The 23,294-nt window shown below is 42.6% G+C and overlaps 1 protein-coding gene and 1 pseudogene across 3 annotated transcripts in view; one reads left to right on the top strand and one right to left on the bottom strand.

Moving 5' to 3' along the window:
* The window catches only part of LOC131814146 (mitochondrial ornithine transporter 1-like), a 395,300-nt pseudogene that overhangs the window by 146,035 nt on the left and 225,971 nt on the right, over positions 1 to 23,294 (bottom strand).
* The window catches only part of LOC131814140 (thrombospondin type-1 domain-containing protein 1-like), a 37,714-nt gene continuing 17,884 nt past the window's right edge, over positions 3,465 to 23,294 (top strand). The window contains exons 1-3 of one of the 3 annotated variants that reach the window (XM_059144868.1): positions 3,465 to 3,483; positions 13,656 to 13,794; positions 17,932 to 18,897. In XM_059144868.1, coding sequence (XP_059000851.1) covers positions 13,737 to 13,794; positions 17,932 to 18,897 — 1,024 coding nt within the window. In that variant the 5' untranslated portion in view covers positions 3,465 to 3,483; positions 13,656 to 13,736. Of the gene's footprint in view, positions 3,484 to 10,391; positions 10,567 to 13,655; positions 13,795 to 17,931; positions 18,898 to 23,294 lie in introns of those variants that run through there. The other 2 variants (XM_059144869.1, XM_059144867.1) reach the window with 2 other exon arrangements.

Here is a 23,294-nt window from a genome sequence, read left to right as displayed (position 1 = left end):
CAGGAGCTCTGCACGCACTGCCCCATTTCTTCTCGTGGTACCCCAGAGAGGTAGCCTCTCTCACTCTGCCCATCAAGGGCATGATATGAAGATGAGGAAGTTGAGGCTCACAAAGATTCACTTATTTGACCAAGGCTGTGCCTTGGAAACAGTGGTTTGACAGGCATGTGGCCCCAGGCCGGGCTGCCTCTGGAGCCGTTCTGGGTGACTCAAAGCTGTACTTGTCAGCCACCATGCTGGGCTGATTCTTTAAGGTTGTGTGGTCTGGAAGGCTGGCCACTAGCTAGCTACATGTGACAACTGTGACCTTGCAATACAATTAATCCAAATGGAGCTATGCTAGAAGTGTCAATTATATACCACATGTAGGAGGCTTTGTACCAAATAAGAAGTTAAATATCTCATTAATAACTTTTATATTGATTATATACTGATGTTTTACAATTCTTGGGTTAAATGAAACACATGTGTTAAAATTAATTTCACCTGTTCCTTTTTATTTTATTAATGACTACTAATATTTTATTAATTTTAAAATTACACACATGGCTTGTGCTGTTTTCTGTAAGATAGCGCTGCTTTGCTTCTTTATTAATTCTTTTTGCCTTATAGTGATGAAGCCACCTAAAATCCCTGATAACTGATAATTTTTATGTTTTTATTTAAAAAAAAAATTTTTTAACTAGACTCCATGGGCCAGCATGGAGCCTGACTCATGACCCTGAGATTAAGTCACTGATAATTGTTAAGTTTCCTCTTGTGTTTTAGTGATCATTATAATTATATAACATCACTCTATTAATTTGCAGTGTAAACTGGATTTTTTTTTTTTCCTATTAGTTGCTCTTACCAGAAGATTTAGTGAATGCTTGCAAGATGCTGGAAGCGCTAAAATTACCTCTCAGGTAAAAGAACCTCTGCGGGAAGCTTGCCAACTAGAGCCACTGTTCCATACAGAGTAGACAGGAAGGGCCTGCTGGGCCTGCCGGGCCTGCCGTCTGTGTGGTGAGCCAACATATTGCCCCTCTTGGAATGAAATGAACAGAATTCACTTATCCTGGCTTGCCACCTTATCAGGGCTAGTGGTCCAAGTCTTGTTGACTTGGGGGCAGTGACAGAGGAATGTGGGCTCTTCCTAGGAGGTCAGAATTACCAGCCCCTCTGCTAGACATCTTGTGTTAGTTTCTGGAGATTTAAAAGTACAGATGTTCAGCTGTGCATTATATTTTCCTCTCCCCAGGTTCATTAAAGAGAGCCAGACATATTTTCTTCAGCATGTGGATTATAGTTCATACTTTCATTAAGTGCTTATTCGTGAGCTTTTTAGTTATGCTGTAGCTACACCTCCTTAGTGGGTGAAGATCCTAGATATTCACAGCTTTGTTCTCCCATCTGTGGTTTTTAGGCTCCGAGTTTTTTTTTTTTTTTTAATTTTTTATTTTTTATAAACATATATTTTTTATAAACATATATTTTTATCCCCAGGTCTGTGAATCACCAGGTTTACACACTTCACAGCACTCACCAAATCACATACCCTCCCCAATGTCCATAATCCCACCCCCTTCTCCCCAACCCCCTCCCCCCGGCAACCCTCAGTTTGTTTTGTGAGATTAAGAGTCACTTATGGTTTGTCTCCCTCCCAATCCCATCTTGTTTCATTTATTCTTCTACCCATTTAAGCCTCCATGTTGCATCACCACTTCCTCATATCAGGGAGATCATATGATAGTTGTCTTTCTCTGCTTGACTTATTTCGCTAAGCATGATACGCTCTAGTTCCATCCACGTTGTTGCAAATGGCAAGATTTCATTTCTTTTGATGGCTGCATAGTATTCCATTGTGTATATATACCACATCTTCTTGATCCATTCATCTGTTGATGGACATCTAGGTTCTTTCCATAGTTTGGCTATTGTGGACATTGCTGCTATAAACATTCGGGTGCATGTGTCCCTTTGGATCACTACATTTGTATCTTTAGGGTAAATACCCAATAGACCCAGCAATTGCACTATAGGCTCCGAGTTTTTGACAGTGGCGTCATGGTAATTGAGCTTCAGAGCCATAAAGAAGAGGAAATGGTGGCCTCAGCCTTGGAGACAGTATGTGAATCCCGTTTCCTCCTCATCAGTCAGCCCACCAAGACCTGAATGCCTAGCAACTTGAGAAACAGGATTTCCTTTTGAATTTAACTTTACTAAAAAGTAATGTTTGTAGACCCAATTAAAAACACCTACTTTTTTTTTTTACTAGTCAAGTACGGTAGTGAGAAGGGGGAAAGAGTAGAACAAGGAGTTCGATCTGTAACTGTAACTGTTCGATCTGTAACTGCTATCTCAACTGAATAATCAGTTGAGATAACTCACCACCTTCGGACTAGCCAAAAACACCTATTATTAACAGTGAATAAATATTAATCAAAATTACATTGTTCAAGTTTTTGAAACTTAACCAAGGAGAACTGGAATTCGTGAGGTGCTGTCTTTTTGTTTGAAGCTCAGTCTCACGGACAGGTTTTTAACTTTCTTGATCAGAATGTGACCCCTGACAGAATTTTTTCTTTGAGTAACACCTACGTAAGTGGTATTATAAAACATCACAGGTTGTTTTACAGAATAATTGCTTCAAAAAATATGAAAAGCAGGGGTGCCTGGGTGGCTCAGTAGGTTAAGCGATTGCCTTCGGCTCAGGTCATGATCCTGGAGTCCTGGGATCGAGTCCCGCGTCGGACTCCTAGCTCCACAGGGAGTCTGCTTCTCCCTCTGACCTCTCCTTGCTCATGCTCTCTCTCACTGTCTGTATCTTAAATAAATAAATAAAATATTAAGAAAATACATGAAAAGCAGCTGTAGTTTAGATGGATTTTACTGGCCAAACTACTCCTATTACTTATTAGGAGACTTGAAATATTACTGCCTTCATAGCCTCTGTGGTGAGCCTGTTTAATTTGAATAATTCGTATTTATTACACTTACTTTAAACTAGGTGAGGATGAGGAAGTTGAGGCTTAAGACTTGATATTTCTACCATATATTTTAAAGCTTAACCTTTATATAAGTTTCCTTTACTGGAGCATGAAATATGCACTCATTTAGAATTTGTTACATGTTCCTTTTTAGAATCTCAAAGAGTTCTTCTTCAGTTCAGTATAGAGCCTTCGTTACATTGTAGAGGGCTTCACCTTATTTTGGTATTTTCAGCTCTACTGTGTTTCTCTCGGTCCTTCGGCATTTGTAGAATTAAACACTAGTGAAGAGGATTTAGTTCTATAGTGAATATTCTTTGGATTTGAGTAAGAAATTTGGTAAATTACTTCCTGAGTATCCTGGTAGACAGTCTCCCTAGGTGAGTACTTAGTTGGACTAAATTAACACATTTTTGTCTCTGCTGTGTTTCTGGTAGGTTTCAGAAAAGGGATCCCAGACATCAGAAGAGTTTGCTAAGCTGGTGGGAATGTCTGTCCTCCTGGCCAAGGAAAGGTAAGTGCAATCCTTGCTCTTCCTTACCACTGTATTTGTGTTTCTGAATGGACAAATGATTGTGGTGTCCCCCCTTGATTCCTAGGTTGCTTCTTGCAGAGAAGATGGGCCACCTTTGCCGAGATGATTCAGTGGAAGGCTTGCGTTTTTACCCAAATTTATTTATGACACAGAGCTAAGGGTTTTTTGTATTTCAAATCCTTCTTGTTCACGTACTTATATCGTGTAGACTTTGTAGGACATTGAGCTCAGAGTAAACCCTGATAAACTGAGAATTTCTGGAACTTAATACTATACTATACTATACTATACTATAAAACCCTTTTAATTTCTCCCTAAATATTATGGTCCAGGAAGTTTACTTGGGATAAATATAGGAAAATACAGAAAACTGAAGGCTGCTATGAATTTGAAATCATGCTACCCTGAGAGTTTAACCTCAAATCTAGTGGATTTTAACTTGACCCTCCAATCTGACCTTTTTTTTTTTTTTTTTTTTTTTAAAGGGGGTTTAGTTAATGGGGGAAGAAAGAAGTTGCATGTTTGGACAGGTTAGATCATTTTTCTGGTGTGACTAAAATTCACTGAGTTATAAAGGAAGTTTGTCTCTGCATCTAATGTGCCCATTTGGGGAGGTGGCGTTCATGACGCAAGTCGTAGCTAGAGTGTAGCTTAAGAACTGACAGCACAGGGACAGAGCATCAGACTGTGGGACACAGTATGGGGCTCCTTCCCTAAGGCCTTTTCTTTAGAAACACTCTTAAACATGTCTTCAACATACACCTTAAAAAAGGAGAAAATTGTATTCAATTTATGTATATATAATCTAACTTGTTCTTTTTTTCACGTGATGATTTCATGGCTGGCATTTAAAGAATGTAACTATCTCATTTTGTTGAAAAAAAATGCTGTGGGGCGCCTGGGTGGCTCAGTGGGTTAAGCCGCTGCCTTCGGCTCAGGTCATGATCTCAGGGTCCTGGGATCGAGTCCCGCCTCGGGCTCTCTGCTCAGCAGGGAGTCTGCTTCCTCCTCTCTCTCTGTGCCTGCCTCTCTGCCTACTTGTAATCTCTCTCTGTCAAATAAATAAATAAAATCTTTGAAAAAAAAAATGCTGTGGATTTTGAAACTGAATTAACGAGCTGTATAGACACACCCAGGGATATGATTACAAATTTGGAAAGTAGAGGGCCAAGGAATTCCCTAGGATTGTGTGGGTGGAGGGGCCAGGAGAACCTTTAAGTAACTTAACAGGAACCTTGGTGCTCTTTGACCTTGAAAGCCAAGGACAGGAACCAAGAAGGCGAACAAGTAATCGGTTTCCTTTTCCTTCATTTAATGAGTTTCAACAAGACACTTTAAAAAATCTTTCATCTTCCAGCAATACTTTTTTTTTCTTTACCCCATACATTAGAAGTTGTGTAGAGAAACTATCTCACTGAGAAATATTACTGCAATAACAAAAACTGGCTCATATTGAATGTCGATTGCTTGAGTTCTAAAGTGGACTGCCTGACTTCCTACGTCATTGCTCTCCAGCGTATGGTGTGTTGGCATTACCTCAAACTCAGGGACCCCACAGGGACAGAAGGAGCCTCCCCTTCTCAAACTGTGTTGAAAATGGAAAGTAGGGATGGTTTTCGGCCAAGCCTCCAGAAGGGATAGTGTCTGTACTGAGCTAACGGTTGTGACTAGCAGGAGGGGATAACCCAGCTCACAAGCTGGGATCCCATAGAGGTCACTGGGTGAGGTAGAGGCCACTGCCAGAGGCCACGACAGATGCCCTTTGGGGAAGGAAGTTGCAGGGATCCTCGGCTGCAGACCCAGGGAATCCCTACCACTGCAGCCAGATCCGGTCCCCTGATCCCTGCCTGCAAAAGTGGCTGTCGCTGCTTCTCGTCCTCCAGCGTCACGGGAACGTCTTGGCCAAGGCCTCCTGCCTGTCTTCATTTTCCAGACCTGTTGTTAATTCTGCAATATGATGACAGATCCCCTCATTTCCTCATTGCTCAGCCTCAGGTTTGTTTGGAGGGGTATTCAGTGTCCGGCTGCCCGTGTCATGCAGGCCGTTGTGTAGACTCGTGTGTATATCACTGCTGTTTCTGGGTTGTACTCATACTGCTCTGGCACATGCATACACGCACATTCATATATGCACACACACACACACACACACACACACACTTACACGTATGATATCTCATCTGGCTAAGGCTTTTAAAAAATTACAAAGGTAAATAATAATCTATCTCAGTAGTTGGAGTGAGTTGCAACTAAGATTGTTTGAGCTATTGGATCTAGTTCTTAATGATTTGGATTCATTACAGCAGACTCCCATGGTTCAGTGTATTTATTTATATTAGTGTGACAACACATTAAAAAAATGGAGCAATCTAAATTGTATAAAGACGAAGAGAAGTGACATGAATATATTTTGTAAATGTCATATTAATTTAAAAAGTATGATTTTACTGTTTTGTTTTTAAAGTGGGCATTCTTCACTATTTCCAGACCTCTGTATGTATACTTTTTATCCCCCCCACCTTTTTTTTTTTTTTTGCCAAATAAAGTGTTGCAGAGGTTATGTTTAAATACAACCAATCAGGCCCTAAATGCAAAAAAAAAAATTAATCTTGGTGCTTATCACTAGTATAATTATTTTTGCTTTATTATCTTTGCTCTTAGGAACATAAATTTGTTTGTAGCTTTACAGTAATGGAATTTTTCTAGTCACTGTCAAAAATATTTTTACATTTTACAAAAAGATTGTTTTCAGGGTTAAATGATTAGAATTAATGTATATAGAGTAAAATTACTGGAAAACTTTTAAGTGATTTTTTTCTTAATGTGTTCTTTGTAAAATACTCTTTGAAAAATATATGAAAGTGACAAACCTTTAATGAGAATAAGCCAGTATGTTAAGATTTTTTTCTTTATTTATGACCTCAAGATCTTACTGTTTTAGATTTTTAAAAAGAAAACAATGGGAAATGGCTCATGAACTGTTTTGGGGTTTTTTGTTTTGTTTTGTTTTGTTTTAATTCTTGATGTGATGTCCATTGTTGACTGACCTTGTGTATTCACATGAATGTACTGTCTCTTGTTCCCTTTAACCAGACTAGCCTGAGCAGACATGGATTTGTCATGTCCTCATTTTCATGCTCTGCCCAGTAATCTCAGTGTTTTCCTTTTGGTATGGTAGAGTCACGACTCACAAGCTGTTTAGATTTTTAGACTGTGCGTCAGAAGTAAATCAAGCATGCTGAAAATGATCCCTGAAAATTTCTTAAATTGCCAATGAAGTTCTCTGTATAGTCTTAAAATTAGAATCCCTGTGATACATAGATATGAATATATTATGAACATAGTAAATATATTATATACAATATGCAATAAAAACTACATAGCATCAGTAGACTTTTATAACACCAGTAACTGAACTATTTAAATGTGTGTCCTTTTGTTTTTATTTTTGTTTTTTGGCCACTAGGTATGCTTGAATTTATATAAATTTATGGTAACCCCACCCCTCATGATACATCTCTTGTGAACTCCACAAGGGGAGAGAGTTTTATCTGGTTTGTTCATGGATATATCCTCAGAGCCCTAGAATAGGGCCTGGCACACAGTAAGCATTCAATAAATATTAACTGAATGAGTGAACTCTGATGTATATACCTCTTTATAACCTGGCTCCATTTATCCTACCTTACTTCCCATTCAATTAAATGAAAAGAAAAAATTTTTTTAAGTACATATTGGCTACGTGAGGAACTGTTTGGCCACTGGTGTGGGGGGTGGGGGTTAAATAGGATACAACCCCTGCCTTTAGGAGGGTGGCCTAGTTGGGTAAATGGACACGTGAGCAGTGTTCTCTGAAGATGGCAGGATGTGCTTGTCACAAAAGCAGCACGGGCACTGTGCTGGGGAAGGCAGGAGGAGGCTCCTGCAGTTCCGATGGAGAGATCTGGAAAGGCCATGTGGGAGAGGAAGGGCCTCATAAACTAGGCTCAGGAGGACCAACAGATTGTCAGTAGGTGGAAGGCGCTGGGTAGGGGAACAACATGAGGCGTGCCCCTTCCTATCCCTGGGGCCTATTTCCTTACACTGCGCAGACTTGGCCTTTTCTTTACTTTTCCCCATTGACTTTCACCTTCAGCCCAATAAACAGAATCAGACTTTGCGCATTTCCATCTGCTTTAGAAAAATCTGTTTCCAGTATGTAACTCTACTATTTCTAAACTCTGTAATAGTTATGTTATCTGTCTCATTTATGGAACTATATTTTGTCTTAATGCCATAAGAAAAGAGAGGAATTGGGCTTCTTTAAAGTACAAGGATTGTCACATAACCGAATCTTTTAGATTTCTTCTGGCCTAGGTCAGTGATTGTACATGGTAGATTCCTAGTTGACTATTAATACTTGAGTGATTTTTGGATTATAATGTGTCGTGAACTGACTCCCAAACCTAAATCTGTCCTTTACCATCCACCCAAAGAGACTTTTCATCCAGACCTGTCAGGGCTCAGCCTGTCTGAGATACTCTGTGTTATTCAAATTCCATGACATGGGGCATATCCACGATGTGGGAAGCACTCCAGAAAAGTCAGGTTGAAACACATGTAAGATCTTGTTATTACAGTGTGAAAAGTGGGTCATCTGTGTTGTTCCTAGAGTCCTGATAATCATGAGTGAGTTGAAGCTTTTCTCTCAGAGCAATATCTAAGGAAGTAAAGGATCTCTCCATGGATATAAAGGATACCAGCAATATAGTAAATATGTTTACAGTTTGCGCAAGATTACTAGACCAGTCGCTGACCCAGAAAGAATTAAAGCTACCTTGACAGAAGCTTGTTTAGTTAATCCCAAGACCATGGAAGCTTTTCCCCCCTTCATGTCTACACCGCCTTCTTTTGGAAAAGATTATGCCTTAAGTGTGCAATAAAGACAGAAACACAGTTTGGCAAGAATTCTAATTAAGGGAAAAAATGACCAAGTATTGAAATTACAGCTGTTATTTAAAAAATGTCCCAGCACATTGATCCAACCCCTTCTACCTACCTAGGTCCTCCCAAGTCCCAAAGGTAGATTTCCAGGGAGAGCATGTCTGAAAGATTAATGCAGAGCAAGTTGTTTTCTATGTTTCATTTAATCATCATAAAACTTCCATACGACTGTTCTATGCCTTTTATAGTGGAGGAAAGAAGCGATTAAGTATTTGCCAAGGTTACTGAAGTAGGGCAAGAATTAATCTTAGCTTCCTCTAACTCCAAAGCCCCATTCTTTTTTTTTTTTTCTTCACTTTTTAATTAATATGTGATGTATTGTTTCAGGGGTACAGTCCTATGAATCATCAGTCTTAACACAATTCACAACACTCACCATGGCACATACCCTCCCTAATGTCCATCACCCAGCCACCCTATCCTTTCCCTCCACCGCCCAGCAACCCTGTTTGTTTCCTGAGATTAAGAGTTTCTTTTTTTTTTAAGATTTTATTTATTATTTATTTGGCAGAGAGAAATCACAAGTAGGCAGAGAGGCAGGCAGAGAGAGAGGAGGAAGCAGGCTCCCTGCTGAGCAGAGAGCCCAACGCGGGACTCGATCGATCCCTGGACCCTGAGATCATGACCTGAGCTGAAGGCAGCAGCTTAACCCACTGAGCCACCCAGGCGCCCGAGATTAAGAGTTTCTTATGGCTTGTTTCCCTCCCTGGTGCCCTTTCCTCCCTACTCCCCCCCACCCACCCCCCACACTGCCTCTCAGATTCCTCATATCAGAGAGATCATATAATTGTTTCTCTGATTGACCTATTTCACCAAAGCCCCATTCTTTACATTGAGCTCTTGCTTTCAAAAATGCCAAGGACTGTAGCATATATTTGAAAAGATATCTCAACTTGGACTGATGAATGGACGTTGGAGTAGATACTTCCTGTCAGTAAAGCCTTGGATGGATTTAATTAGTACTGCTAGCATTAATTATTGGACAGAATAAGTGCTTAGCAAATTCATTATCTCAGCCAACCTCTGATAACTGATAGTTGAGTAATTGCATTACCTTTTAAAAGATTAAGTGATAGATTCAAAAACCTGCAAATGCTTTACTTTTAAGTTTTAAAAATTGAGGTAATATTTACAGTGAAGTGTACATATCTTAAGTTGGAGGCATTTTAACAAATGTATACTAAATCCATGTAACTCAACACCCCAGCCAATAGAACATATCTGCTGCCATCCCCCTGGGGCCTCTTTCCAGTCACCTGCTCTCTGGAGGCCACTCCTGCTCTGATTTCTGTTACTGCACACTAGTGGTGTCCGTTAAATGGGCTGTTTTGTATAGAAGAAAAGCAAATGGTAAACTGTATTCACGGGACAGTGGACCGAAAAGCACGGCTGTGAAGGTGGAACTCTTATCCTCCAGTATTCTTGTAAAAAGACAACTGTAATACTTGAGAATTAAGGTGTCATTTTTTAAATTTAGCCAGCTCTGGCTGCGGGGAAAGAAAAACCTAAACGAAGATGCGCTTTGCCCGAACTGTTCTCTTTTGAGACTCTTCAAGGCCATTTGGGCAACCCAGTTTACAGCCCACCAGTGAGGCCACTCGAATGGCTCACTTTTGTGGTTCCCCAGAAGAAAGGACCCCAGGGGGAGAAGTGATTGGATCGGAACGCGGGGAGACTGCGGCTCGCCCTGGGCCCAGGCCCGGGCCGTGGGTGTACGTCGGGGCTGTACCCGGCCCCCCGAGGGCCCCCTCTCCCCACCCCATCCCCCCAACCCGCAACTCCCCACTCCGCGGCCCCGGCCGCGCGCGGGAGGAAAGATGCACTGCCCAGAGCGGGCGGGGCTGATTTCGCCAGCCGGCCGGGCCCCCGCCCTCCGGGGCCGTCCTCCCCGCGCCGTCGGGGGCGGGCCCGGGTGGGGCCGCCGCCAAGCGGAGCGCCGCCGGCCTGGGCGAGTAGTCCCGGGACGCGGGATGCTCCGCACGCTACCTCGCCGCCCCTGAGGCCTCCCGCCTGCCCGCCTTGTCACCCCCCCGCCTCGCTCACCCCGGCTCCGGCCCCGGCGCCTGCCAGACCCGAGAGGTAGGAAAGAGCCTGCCGCCCCACCCCCGACCCCTAGGGCACTGCTGTGCGGCGCGGATCCCCCGCGGCTCCGCTGGGTCGGACCATGCCCCCCGGCCCCTGCCGGCCCCACTCTCCCGGCAGGCTGAGAGTGCAGGGTGGCGCTGCACCCTGTTCCTCGCGGTTGGGGGCTCAGCCTTCGCCCCAGGGAAGCGCTTTAGAAAGCGTCCGTCTGCGCGTCTCGGTGTCCCGGCTCCGCAGGTGTTGCCGAGAGACAAGCTGCCCGCAGACGGGCGGGGAGCCCGAACGGTGGGGATCCTTGAAGGACAGCGTCCTAGGGTACTCCGCGTTTCAGAACAAATTTGTCCCTTTCCAAAGAGAAATCCTTTCTGGGGTACAAACTATGAGGTTTAAGCAGTTCAAAACGGTCCTCATTTTATGAGAGCTTTGGGCTGAGGACTTGGGCAGGGCCAGATTTCCAGGCATGAACTTGACTCGTGGGCCTTTGGGAAGCTGTAGAAGCGGGCAGCCTACAGCCTCTCTAGGGAAGCTGCATCCAATCCCTGGGACCAGGGCAGAGCCCACTGCACTGAATATATAAATAAAGCCCGTTTACAGGAGCTGCTTTGGAACTAGGGATTTCCTGCTAAAAAATATTAGTAGAAGATAGATATGCACGAGCTTGTCTTTGTCAGAAGGGACAAAATCACTTTGCTTCCTTTTGTTTTCCCTTTTATTTGATAAATCAATTGTCCCAAGAGACTTTAGCTTAATTCCTTTTCTTTTTCTGCAGCAATGAAGACACTGTAGGGATTTATCTTAGCCGGTTTCAGCAAAAACATAGGAACTGAGCCTGGCGTGATGCCATTAGCCACTGAGAATATTGACTGCCTCTTACCCTCTAGCTGATGCATTTGGAATCTTTCTGCAAATGTTTATGTGTGACTCCTATAGAGGAGTATTTCTAAATGTGCATAAAAGAGACCTAAGTTTTTATCTTCTCAAAATGATTCTCAAGCCAAACATTGTAAGTAGCCAGTCCTGGTATTGGGAACAACGTGTTGGAAGAAAATAAACAAACAAGGTAAAAAGAAAGAGACAGGGGAAGGGAGGAAGAAAATGAGATTTTTTTTTTTTTTTTTACTTTCCTCAAATATAGTGCTTTTTTATCCAGCATTCCATTCCATTGTGGGTTACTCTGTTCAGGTCTTTAAATTAGTAATTGAGCTAGTAAAAATTAAGCATTTATTTTCAAGAGCTTAAGAATATTTTTAAAAAGCCATATTGTGATTTTTAGGTAGTCTGGTTTATTTTATATTTCTACTTAGTTCTAAATACAGATTATCACACTATTCTGTGTTTTATTGGTAGAAGAAAAATGTGTTACCATCACAAAATCAGTAGTGATTTGGTCTTCTTTGAAAAATGATTGTCAGGGAAAAGCAAACAATCTGGGAGAAGCCAGTTCAACTTTTGGGAGCTGGGAAATGCTTACTTCTCCTTACTGTGATTACTGAGATCAGAAACTCAAAAGGATACATTTTATTTTATTTTATTTTTTATTTTTTTTTTTTAAGATTTTATTCATTTATTTGACAGACAGAAATCACAAGTAGACAGAGAGGCAAGCAGAGAGAGAGAGGAGGAAGCAGGCTCCCTGCTGAGCAGAGAGCCCAATGTGGGGCTTGATCCCAGAACCCTGGGATCATGACCTGAGCCGAAGACAGAGGTTTTAACCCACTGAGCCACCCAGGCGCCCCAAAAGGATACATTTTATTGCCTTAAGTGCCTAGGCTTGCCTGGGAGATACTCACCTGCTGTGTTTGGCTACATTTCCCATCCCAAGTTCAAGGAAAGGATTGGATCAAGTCTATGCCTAATCCCAGAAAAATGGAATTTTTTTGTTGTTGTTGTTAGGGAGCAGAGGGGAGGAACCCGCTAATCATCTGCCTAATTACACTTCAAATCTCTGTTTCCCTTTGAGGAAATACAGTGTTTCCTTTGTTCAACCAACTCCCATTGAAAGAAAGCTAATAGAGACACATCAGTTTTCTTTCCATTGAATTTTCGATTATTTCATCAGTCCTTTTAATTCCAGTATTTTCTGTCTTTTCTGAAGAGATGTAACATAATTATTTGAAGTATAGTATATTGTTAAAATATATTAACTGTGGGTAATGGGGGTATGTAAAATGTATATTAAGAAAATATAGAGTTGGTTATGTTTATTAGCTCCTCACTTATTAGACTAGTATGAAAAATTGGCAAGTGCCTTTGACTCTTATTCTACAATCTAATAGTCTGTTCCTATCAAATTAAATACCTCCTCCCACAAATCATTCTGAAGCACAGGCCAACAAGATCTTTCCTGCCCTCTTAGGTGGTCTGGGAAGATAGCTGCACAAAATCATCAATGTCCCGATGCATACTGATTTTAGCAACAAGTATTGGGAAACTGACTGAAGATGATAATTGTTATTTATCTGTTTTCTCTGTGGAGTCCCCTAAAAGAGGAAAGACAGTATCACATGGAGTTCACATTTAATTGCAATACACTGGGTATCTTTTTGAAAGGCTTGATAGTTTTGATACAGCTCCCAAGCATTAAGAAATGAAGGGATCCAGATAACATACCACTTGTGCAAGAAAGACAGTGGTTGTTAAGTCCATTGGTAGAAGAGAGCCTGGTCTGTACAGCAGGATGCGAAATGAAAATCTGGCAGAATTTTAGCAAATGGATAGGTATGAAATGCTAAGGAAATAAACAGATGAAAATGTATTATCCAGATTGGCTCTTAGCTTTGATGAAATTCAGCAAATAGCAAACTCTCCACTTAAGCATGTGTTATGAAGATAAGAGGCTTGGTGTTTTGCAAAGATAATTTCAGTGTTGAGCACACTTGAATATTCCTAACAGGTGCATTGTAATGTAACAAAAGGGACACGTACAATTACAAATCATTTCCCCAGGGAAAATTAGAGTGCTCCTTACTTTCTTTTCAGTAGCACCTATGAAGTTTGACTTCTTAGAATGGTTTTGCCATAGTGTGATTACTATTTTATAAATCACATTGAACAGAGGCATCATTTCTTTGGGATTCTAATTTCAGGTGTTTATGAAAAAAAATTTCACAGTTTGGATGTGAGAAAGGACATGAGGAGACCAAAGACCTGGGATTTTGCTAATCAGAATGAAACAAATGTTGAAAGACTTTTCAAATCTATTGTTGGTGGTACTCTGTGACTATGGTGAGTATTGTAAGTATGCTTCATGCTCTCAGTATCGATGAAGAAATGTAAATGTGAGGTTTATATAAATGCATGGATGTTGATGACTCTGGGGGTGGGTGCAGTGGCTACAGTGCGGTACTTTTTAAACTGGGTTCTCTTAAAATTCTGTATTTATTGATTAAAATTTCCCTTTAAATATATTTTAAGTCTTAAAAAGAATAAAAAACAAGTCGCTTTCATTTAAACAAACTGGAGACAACATGTTGTGTTGTCTTTGACTGATTTCCTAGTATTTCAGTATTATACATTTAAACTCCACTCACACACATGAAATTACGTTTTTTAAATTGGGATTCTCTGTAAGATTCCACGCTCCTGGAGAGTTTTGCTGTTAGAATATCTTTGGAGCCAGTCCAAATTTCAGTCCTTGCCAGTTGTATACCTTAGACGAGGTTCTTGTTGGCATCATGGGGTTGCTGTGAAGATAAAATAAGAAATGCAAGACACCTTGAGTGCCTGAGCAAATAGCAGGTGCTCACCATTACTCTTCTTCATTCAGTTTGTTTCAACTAAAAATCCAGTTCATTATTCAGAGAGTTTTACACAACTGCTGAATGAGCAGATTTGATATTATAAAACTTGCTACTTTTCTTTTGATGATTGCCAAGTATTTCAAAGACTTCTAGGCAGTCCATTGTTTACGAGTGGAAATTGTTTTCAAATTGATCAAGAAATGTGATCCAAGGGATAGAGAATCCTGGGTGCCTCAGCCAGTTAAGCGTGTGTCTTTGGCTCAGGTCATGATCTTGGGGTCCTGGAATCGAGCCCCGCATCAGGTTCCCTGCTGATCAGGGAGCCTGCTTCTCCCCCTGCTTGTGTTCTCTCTCTGCCAAATAAATAAATAAAAACCATAAATTTTTTTTTAAGAAAAGGACCAGAGTGTATACTGTTCATTTTGTCCAGTGAATCTTCTCTCTCAACCTTTTCTTTTTAAAAAGTTTATTTAAGCAAGAAGATGCTTGATTTGCTGAAAATCAATCTGAGATTCAATGATCTTAATATCATTTATCCCTCCTTAAAAACAGATCACTCTGCGTATAAGAGCCTCATACAAAAAATTATAAAAAGTTCCTGGATTTCGTAATGATAAAGACTTCAGGATTTTCCATTTTCACAAAGTCCGCAAGGATGTTTGTCATTGTGGAAAGCAAGTATCTTACTGGAGTATAAGAATAAAAGTTCAACGAGCATAAAACAGAGCATAGAAGTTGAGTGTACATGCTATGCTGCTAATAGAAAAGGAAATATTTTCCTAGACCTGGGTTTTTCCCACTTCTCCATTTGATATTGATCAAAATATACCATTAGCAGTTGTTTTTTAAGCAACATGCTTATATCGAGATATCAGTTACTTAAATATAATAAAGGAAAGGGGAGAACGGAATTGAAAGATTAGAGAAAACTATACTGTAGGAGCCAGAATGTGGTACACCCACATTGCTGTTTTCTAAATGAGGATGTATTCTCGTCTATAAAATCAGGAGTTCTGTAGTGAAGTAGCAAATTCTCTCTTCAGTACACACCTGCTCTCTGAGCTGCTGAAAGCCATCAATTGTATCTTTTTTCTCCACTACTGACTGGGCATGTGTGTCTTTTTCATTGATCGGCTGCCCATCAAATCGGAGTCTGATCTGCCTCCCCCTCCACTATCCCTATCATCGACCATAGGCTTTGTCAGTTAACTAAGTGATGTGTGGTCTCCATCTTAAAGTACATCAAAAACCATCCTGCCCCATGAGATTCAAATTAACCTGACTTTGGTTCTCAGTCTTAACTCCTTCCTTGGGCTGCGGTGAGTGTTAGAGTCTCTTTGGTTGCTGTTTACAAACAGGTGCTGAGTGGGCTCTGAACCAGGCACAGGCTCCCCCAGAATCAGCTACCTTCCTCAACCTTAACTCGTCTCCTCCGAAACGGACTATCTTGCAGCTTCTGTTTTGACTAAAGGAAAAAAAAAAGAAAAAGAAAAAGAACTTTATTCTATTATGGTTTTCAGGCAGATGATCAAACATTTCAGGTCCTTCCAAGTTTCATATATTTTATTTCATGTCTTCTTTAACAAGAAATGGGTGATGTGATGAACTATTTAAACACAAAACAATACCTCTATGTGCCAGTATATCCACATGCTGAGTCTAATGATCATTAACTGAATACATGCAAGGGTATATTTAAAGATGACCAGCCCAAGTAATACCCTGAGGCTCTTTGGACATATATATGATATAGTATGATATGTGTATATTATGTAAGATAATAATAAATTAATACTTACACATGTTATTTTCCAAGCCAAAAGAGCCATGCAGTGTCTTAAATCTAGAAATGTTTCTTACCCTAGCCATGGGCCAGCTGATTGTTGCACTGGCAAATTCTGTCTCCTTTGATATGTATTTGGATCAAGTTCAAAATAGAAACAAGGATTCCTGTGTGTCTGTGTTTTTTCCACTCTTTACTTCAGCTGCTCTCATGGGTCTCTTTTTTAAAAAGATAGGATTAATGTTAACTGAGTGATGCTTGTGGGCTAGAAGTTATCTATCGCATCTAGGCTGGTCTGGGATTCAGTGTAATTAAAACTGGCAAGGACAAGCCTGGGTATGTCATAAACATTCACTCTGTCCCTTGGGCGACCTGTGCAGAATAAAGTGTCAACATTTCTCATCCATCTACAAATTTCTGCTTTGTACAAAACAACAGCACTGGTTCCATTACTGGTGAAAATGCTTAAGTACTTGTCTTGAATATCAGAAAATGATGACTTTGAAGATACTTAGGGTCTTCCATTTTAAGGAATCAAGAGCAGTTTGTACAGCATCATTTAAATCAAGTTTTCTCATGTTACTATGTATCCATTTCCTCCAAATTATCTAAACACCAGAATGTGATTTTTTTTAAATTTGAGATAGAGAGTAAGAGGGAGAGCATAAACGGGGTGGGGGGTGGGCAGAGGGAGAGGGAGAACCAGGATCCCCCTGAGCAGGGAGCCTGATATAGGACTCTATCCCAGGACCTTACCCGAAGGCAGATGCTTAACCAACTGAACCACACATGTCCCCAGGATATGATTTTTTTTTTTTTTTAAGATTTCATTTATTTATTTGACAGACAGAGATCACAAGTAGGAAGAAAGGCAGGTAGAGAGAGAGAGAGAGGGAGGCAGACTCCCTGCTGAGCAAAAAACCCCAATGCAGGGCTCGATCCCAGGACCCTGAGATCATGGCCTGAGCCGAAGGCAGAGGCTTTAACCCACTGAGCCACCCAAGCACCCCCAAAATATGATTAAAAAAAAAGATTTTATTTATTTATTTGACAGAGAGAGCACAAGCAGGGGGAGGGGGGCAGCAGGCAGAGGGAGAGGGAGAAACAGGCTCCCCGCTGAGCAGAGAGCGCCACATGATGCAGGGCCCAGAGCCAAAGGCAGACTCAGCCACCCAGAGGCCCCTAGAATATACTTTATTTAAAAAGGGGGAAAAAAGCTCACTTGAGTGAATTTGATGATCTAACTTAATTGGCTTAATTAAGCAATTCATGAATTGGGCAGCATCCCATCTAGCAAGCATAGATGGCCCGAGGAGCTGTACAAAATGGAAAGTTTTTATAGGAAGGAGGGTGGGGCAAGAAGTTAGTAGCAAAAGAACAGAAAGGAATGTTTCATGCCAGGCTGTCTTCTTTCTGTGTGTGGGGTTGGGGGGGTGTTGGGAGGTTGCCCTCAGGTTTTTTTTTTATCAAGGAGGTAACCTCACCAGTGCAGATCAGGAAATTTGAGATGGACTGTGGGGTTAGGTTGAAGCTGTAATTAAGTCCTGGTTCTCTGTCCTGGGGGGCTTGTTTTCTTTTTAACAGATTAAAATGAGAGAAGTGGGGTATGGATTTCCATCTTGAGACCCACGATAGCTGAAGACCAAGGCCCAGTGCCGCTTTAGAACGGGAACTGCGCGGGGCCCAGCTCCCGGGATTGGCTCACAGCATCATTGCACCTCCTCTCTGGCCGAGGTCAAACTCCTCCTCCTTGTGAGCAGAATGCTGTTTTCTTCAATGTCACTGGTGGTGCTGCTCAGAGATCTCTTTGTAAAATCGACTCTGACCATTTCGTTTCAGTTCTTGGAGAAGCCGAGCATCTCCTCTTGGAAAAGCCAGGCCATGTAGCGCTAAGCAACAACACGGTGTCTGTGGATTTCCGGCGTTTCGGTGGTGCCAACGGGACACTGCGCAATGTGTCTGTCCTGTTGCTGGAGGCCAGCACCAATCAGACGGTGACCGCCAAATACCTCCTGACCAACCAGTCCCAGGGAACACTGGAGTTTGAATGCTTCTACTTCAAGGAGGCTGGAGACTACTGGTTCACGATGGCTCTGGAGGTAGCCCACAATGGCACTCAAGTCAGCCACTGGGAGCAAAGAGCCTTTCTCAAGGTCGAATGGCCCGTCTTTCACATTGACTTGAATAGGACGTCCAAGGCGGCGGAAGGCACCTTCCAGGTGGGCCTTTTCACCCATCAGCCACTGTGCTCCTTCCCTGAGGACCAGCCTGACATCTTGGTGGACGTCATCTTTACCAACAGTCTGCCCGAGGCAAGAACAAGTCCAGGTCAGCCGCTGGAGATCAGAACCAGCAAGAGGACAGAACTCTCTCAAGGTCAGTGGCTTCAGTTTGGCTGTGCGCCCGTGGGGCCGGAAGCCTACGTCACGGTGGTGCTGAAGCTGTTTGGCCGAGACTCGGTCATTACCTCCACAGGACCCATTGACCTGGCCCAGAAATTTGGATACAAACTGGTGATGGCACCAGAACTCACGTGTGAGTCCGGGGTGGAGGTGACAGTCTTGCCCCCACCGTGCATCTTCGTCCAAGGAGTGATCACGGTCTTCAAGGAGGCCCCCAGACGCCCTGGGGAAAGGACCATTCAGCTAGCTGAAAACAGCCTGACCTTGGGAGAGAGGAGAACCGTATTCAACTGCACTTTGTTTGACATGGGGAGGAATAAATACTGCTTTGACTTTGGCGTTCCAAGCAGAAGCCATTTTTCCACAAAGGAGAGGGAGTGCATGCTAATTCAGAGAAACATAGGTTGGTATTGAAATTTTGAAACTTTTTAAAGCAAACTGGTGCCTCCATGCAATCAAAATTATTCTTCTGAGTTTCATTGAACTTAAGTTTCTGTGAACTGTACCATCATCTTTCTGGTTCACTCCTCATAATATCCTACATGGCCTTACTCTTACCTGAAAAATTAGGACTCATGGGAAGCTGACTCAGTTCACCGCTTACTTGCCTAGGTCTCAGTTTCCCTGCTAGTAAAACAGGAATCATAGGAGCATCTACCTCTGAGAGTTGTGAGAATTGAATGAAATATGTGCGCACAGTTCTCAGCATAATGCCTGGCATAGAGGAGGCACCAATAACTTTAGCCTCTATTGCATTTTATCTTAAAAAGTTATATTATTACATCATATGGCAAATCCATGGTAGGTATGAGCAGAATTCAAAGCTAAATCTCAAATTGTATTTGGTTGGCTTCTGGCTTCCTCTCGCTGAGCGTGTCTCTTTCCCGTTATATCCTTCTTTGCCAGAATGAGTTTCTGTAGAAGTGAGATTTCAAAGCAAGATTTCTACAAACTTTACACTCTACGTTTTTTGTGTAATGCCCTATCTAATCACAAAGAAGTGGGGTTATTACAATTCCATCCATGCCCCGGGCCCCTCGTTGCAGTTCTTTTCCTTTTCCTGCAAGCCTGGTCTTGGCAAGAGATTCATCTGGCAGAAATTGTCTGGTTTGCTTATAGCTTCATCCCTGCTAAGCTCCAGGCCCCCCGAGGGCCCAAGCCTCTGACTGTGTCTGGAACTCCAAGTATTTCTTGCTTCAAATTCACCCATCTCCTCACCTTACAAGTCCATTTTCTTTGACTTTCTCCGCACCCCCTAGTCATCTCCTGGCTTGCATTTACCTCTCCATCCAGTCTAAATTCCATGGCTCATCCCTACCTATCACATGTCTCCTATCAAGAGCCTAAACTCCTCTGCCCTCTTTTCCTTCTGATGCATGAATCCGGCCATCTCCTGGCCGCCTTTGGCACACAAGCTGCATGGACGGTCACATCCAGGTGGGTTATGCCTCCCCCCTCAGCTGGACCCTCCATGCTGCCCGACCAGCTCTGCCCCCATTCTCAAGAGCAGCTCCCCTCAGACCTCAGCCCCTCCCCCATCTTGACTCTCAGAGCTGAGTTCGTCTCCTGCCAACCAGGGCACCTGGCCATCAAGAACGAGCTCCTTCAACCTCCCACCAAAATGTCTGTAAGCCTACATCCATTGGTCTCCTTTATTGTCACCATGGAAGGAGTGTCACCCCTCCAATGCAAGGTCAGCCTTATCCTCCACTGTGGATCCCAGTCCCTCGGCTCCTATCCGGAATCCTCTGTTAATCATCATCCCCTCTCTCTCCTCCGTCTAACCGTCCTTTAACAGGCTCATGGCCAACAGCCTTGAAATACCTAAAAATATCTCAGTCCTGTGACATCACCCTGGACCCTTACCTCGCTTCCCTCCCACTTCCTTGACTATTCTTCATGGTCTCCCTTACCGGCCAATTCAACCACCTGGGCTCATCTGTTAACTGCTCACTTCATATCTTAAACTAGATCCTGTTTTTTCACTTTTTTAAAAAAGATTTTATTTATTTTTTAGAGAGAGAGAGAGTGTGCATATGAGAGGGGGCAGGGTCAGAGGTGGAAGCAGGCGCCCACTGAGCAAGGAGCCTGATGCAGGACTTGGTCCGGGGACTCCAGGATCATGACCTGAGCTGAGGGCAGTCGCTTAACCAACTGAGCCACCCAGACGCCCCACTTTCTTCACTCTTCATGCACCTGTTAGGTGAGCACCATTCTGAGACTGACCACTCCACGTGGGTATCTCTTCCCAGCATCTAAGTGCTGCTGCATAGCTGCCCCCCTCACATGTCTCTTGGGCATCTCGGAGTAATTAGACTCATCATCCTGCCTCTCAGTACAGGCCTTAGCCACCATTTCATTTCAAAGCAGAAGCCCAGCGGTCTTCCTCTTCTTCCTTACCTCCTATAAATAATAAATCACCAAGTCCCATGGGTTTTGGCTCCTTGGTGTCTGAATCTTGGTTTCAACCTCCGTCATCCCTTAGCTAACCTACGGCAACAGATTCCTTATTGATTCCGATCCTGCCACTGTCCGCCTCACTGTGTCACTGCAGGCAGAGGGATTATTTAAAATTCAGGTCAGCTGAGGCTGCACATACTTGTTGGTCACCAGGGCACCTGGGTGGCTTAATGGGTTAAGCCTCTGCCTTCAGCTCAGGTCGTGGTCTCAGGGTCCTGGGATCGAGCCCCACGTCAGGCTCTCTGCTCAGTGGGGAGCCTGCTTCCCCCTCTCCTTCTGTCTACTTGTGTGTCTCTCTGTCCAATAAATAAAATCTTTTTTTAAAAAAAGATTTTATTTATTTATTTGACAGACAGAGATTACAAGTAGACAGAGAGGCAGGCAGAGAGAGGAGGAAGCAGGCTCCATGCTGAGCAGAGAACCCGATGTGAGGCTCAATCCTAGGACCCTGGGATTATGACCTGAGCTGAAGGCAGAGGCTTTAACCCACTGAGCCACCCAGGTGCCCCTAAATACATAAAATCTTTTTTTTTTTAAAGATTTTATTTATTTGACAGAGAGAGAGAGAGAGAAATCACAAGTAGGCAGAGAGGCAGGCAGAGAGAGAGGGGAGGAAGCAGGCTCCCTGCAGAGCAGAGAGCCCGATGCCAGGCTCGATCCCAGGACCCCAGGATCGTGACCTGAGCTGAAGGCAGAGGCTTTAACCCACTGAGCCACCCAGGTGCCCCTAAATAAATAAAATCTTAAAAAGAAAATACTTGCCAGTCACCTCACTTGACAGGAGGATGAGAATCCACAGGACCCCTATGGTCAGGCTACCCAACCAATAGTCGCCATTTCTGGGCTGGGGTCTCCACCCGCCTTTGCCTGGTTGACATTAACCTGTCCCCCAAGTCTCCACTTGGGTTACTCTTCCTTGACCCCACACTAGTTAAATTCCCTTGCTGTAAAGCCAGCCCAGCATCCTTCATGCCTCTGCATGGCATCAGTCGTTTCTGTCATGGCTTGTTCCAAGTCTTTCTCCCTATGCCCCCCACCCTCAAGCCCACCATCCTCCTGACAGCGGGGGTTGGGGGAGAGCTCTTTTGTGTGAAAAGGCTGCTTGTGCTACCATGAAGCTATTTATGATATTTGACCCACTTAGCCTACCTGCACATGAATAGGTGCTCAATACAGGTTTTATTAAAGTGAAAATCGAACGCAAATTTGGCTGCTGCTGGTAGTAGTAAGAGAACTTGTATTAAAGTAATGTAATCATTTAAGATAGATTTGCCTTTTCAAAAGACGTTACTTGTTAGAAGAAGAAAATCTAACCGAACTTAGTGGAAGCAAACCTAGGGAAATAAAGATATTGGGGTCATTGGTTTAAAGACATTGGGAGCAGGAGGTCTGCTTTGTGGTTCTCCCAGCTATTGGGGTTTCCACAGATTTTTCTACTTGTCTAAGGACTTGAGTTCCCCCCCCACAGCAGCAGGGACAAGACAGGAGAGAGAGGCAGAGCAGAGTGATTCTTTGTGTTTCCGGGCTGAGGGTGGTGAGGGGTTCCCTATGGCTTGCAGCAACTTGACACAACTGAACATCAGGGCTGGAAGCAGTGCCTGGAGGGGCTAATGCTCTTGGAGACCTCAGGAGTGTGACCACCCACCCATGGCTCTGACTCCAGATATCCAGCGACATTTATGCTAGCAACAGGGACCTCAAGGCCTTCTTGTGTTCTAGTCTAAGCATTTCTAACTAAACCTTGTTCTCTTCTTTTCATTTTCCACTTAAATTGACAGTTGACTTTTTTTGGCAGATGGTATCATTCAGGGACCCCAGTGAACCCACCATGACTTGTGTGAACCACTGCCCCACTGATTTATTAGTTCCTTTCAAAAATGGAGTATGTGTTTGATATGTGTGTCTCTTTTTCCAAATATGTCTTCAGGGCTTGAGAGAGTATGTAAATAACAACTTAATATATAAATATATAATAGGTTTTATAGAATATATATTATATAATATATATAAAATAGAAAAAATATATATTATATATAATAGATGATATATAATAGATGTTGCCACAAATGATTTTTTATGATCTTCATTTACCCTACTTAGTGTGAATGTTTCTACTTTTCTCTGCAGAAATATTAATGTGTTTGGTAATGGGATGCTGCCTGAGATCCTGCCAGGGGAGTGTTAGTAGTACAGAACGGTAATATAGGACACAGCACTTAGTATCTTATAAAAATAAATTCAGAAATCCTAAATTATGAACACATCTGCCCAAGGGTTTCAGACAGGAGAGTAATTAAATTTAGGATAAAACTTTTTTTTTTAAGATTTTATTTATTTATT

This window comes from Mustela lutreola, chromosome 13, assembly GCF_030435805.1.
Source record: "Mustela lutreola isolate mMusLut2 chromosome 13, mMusLut2.pri, whole genome shotgun sequence".
Classification (NCBI taxonomy): Eukaryota; Metazoa; Chordata; class Mammalia; order Carnivora; family Mustelidae; genus Mustela; species Mustela lutreola.
This window is presented reverse-complemented; position numbering and strand designations above follow the sequence as displayed.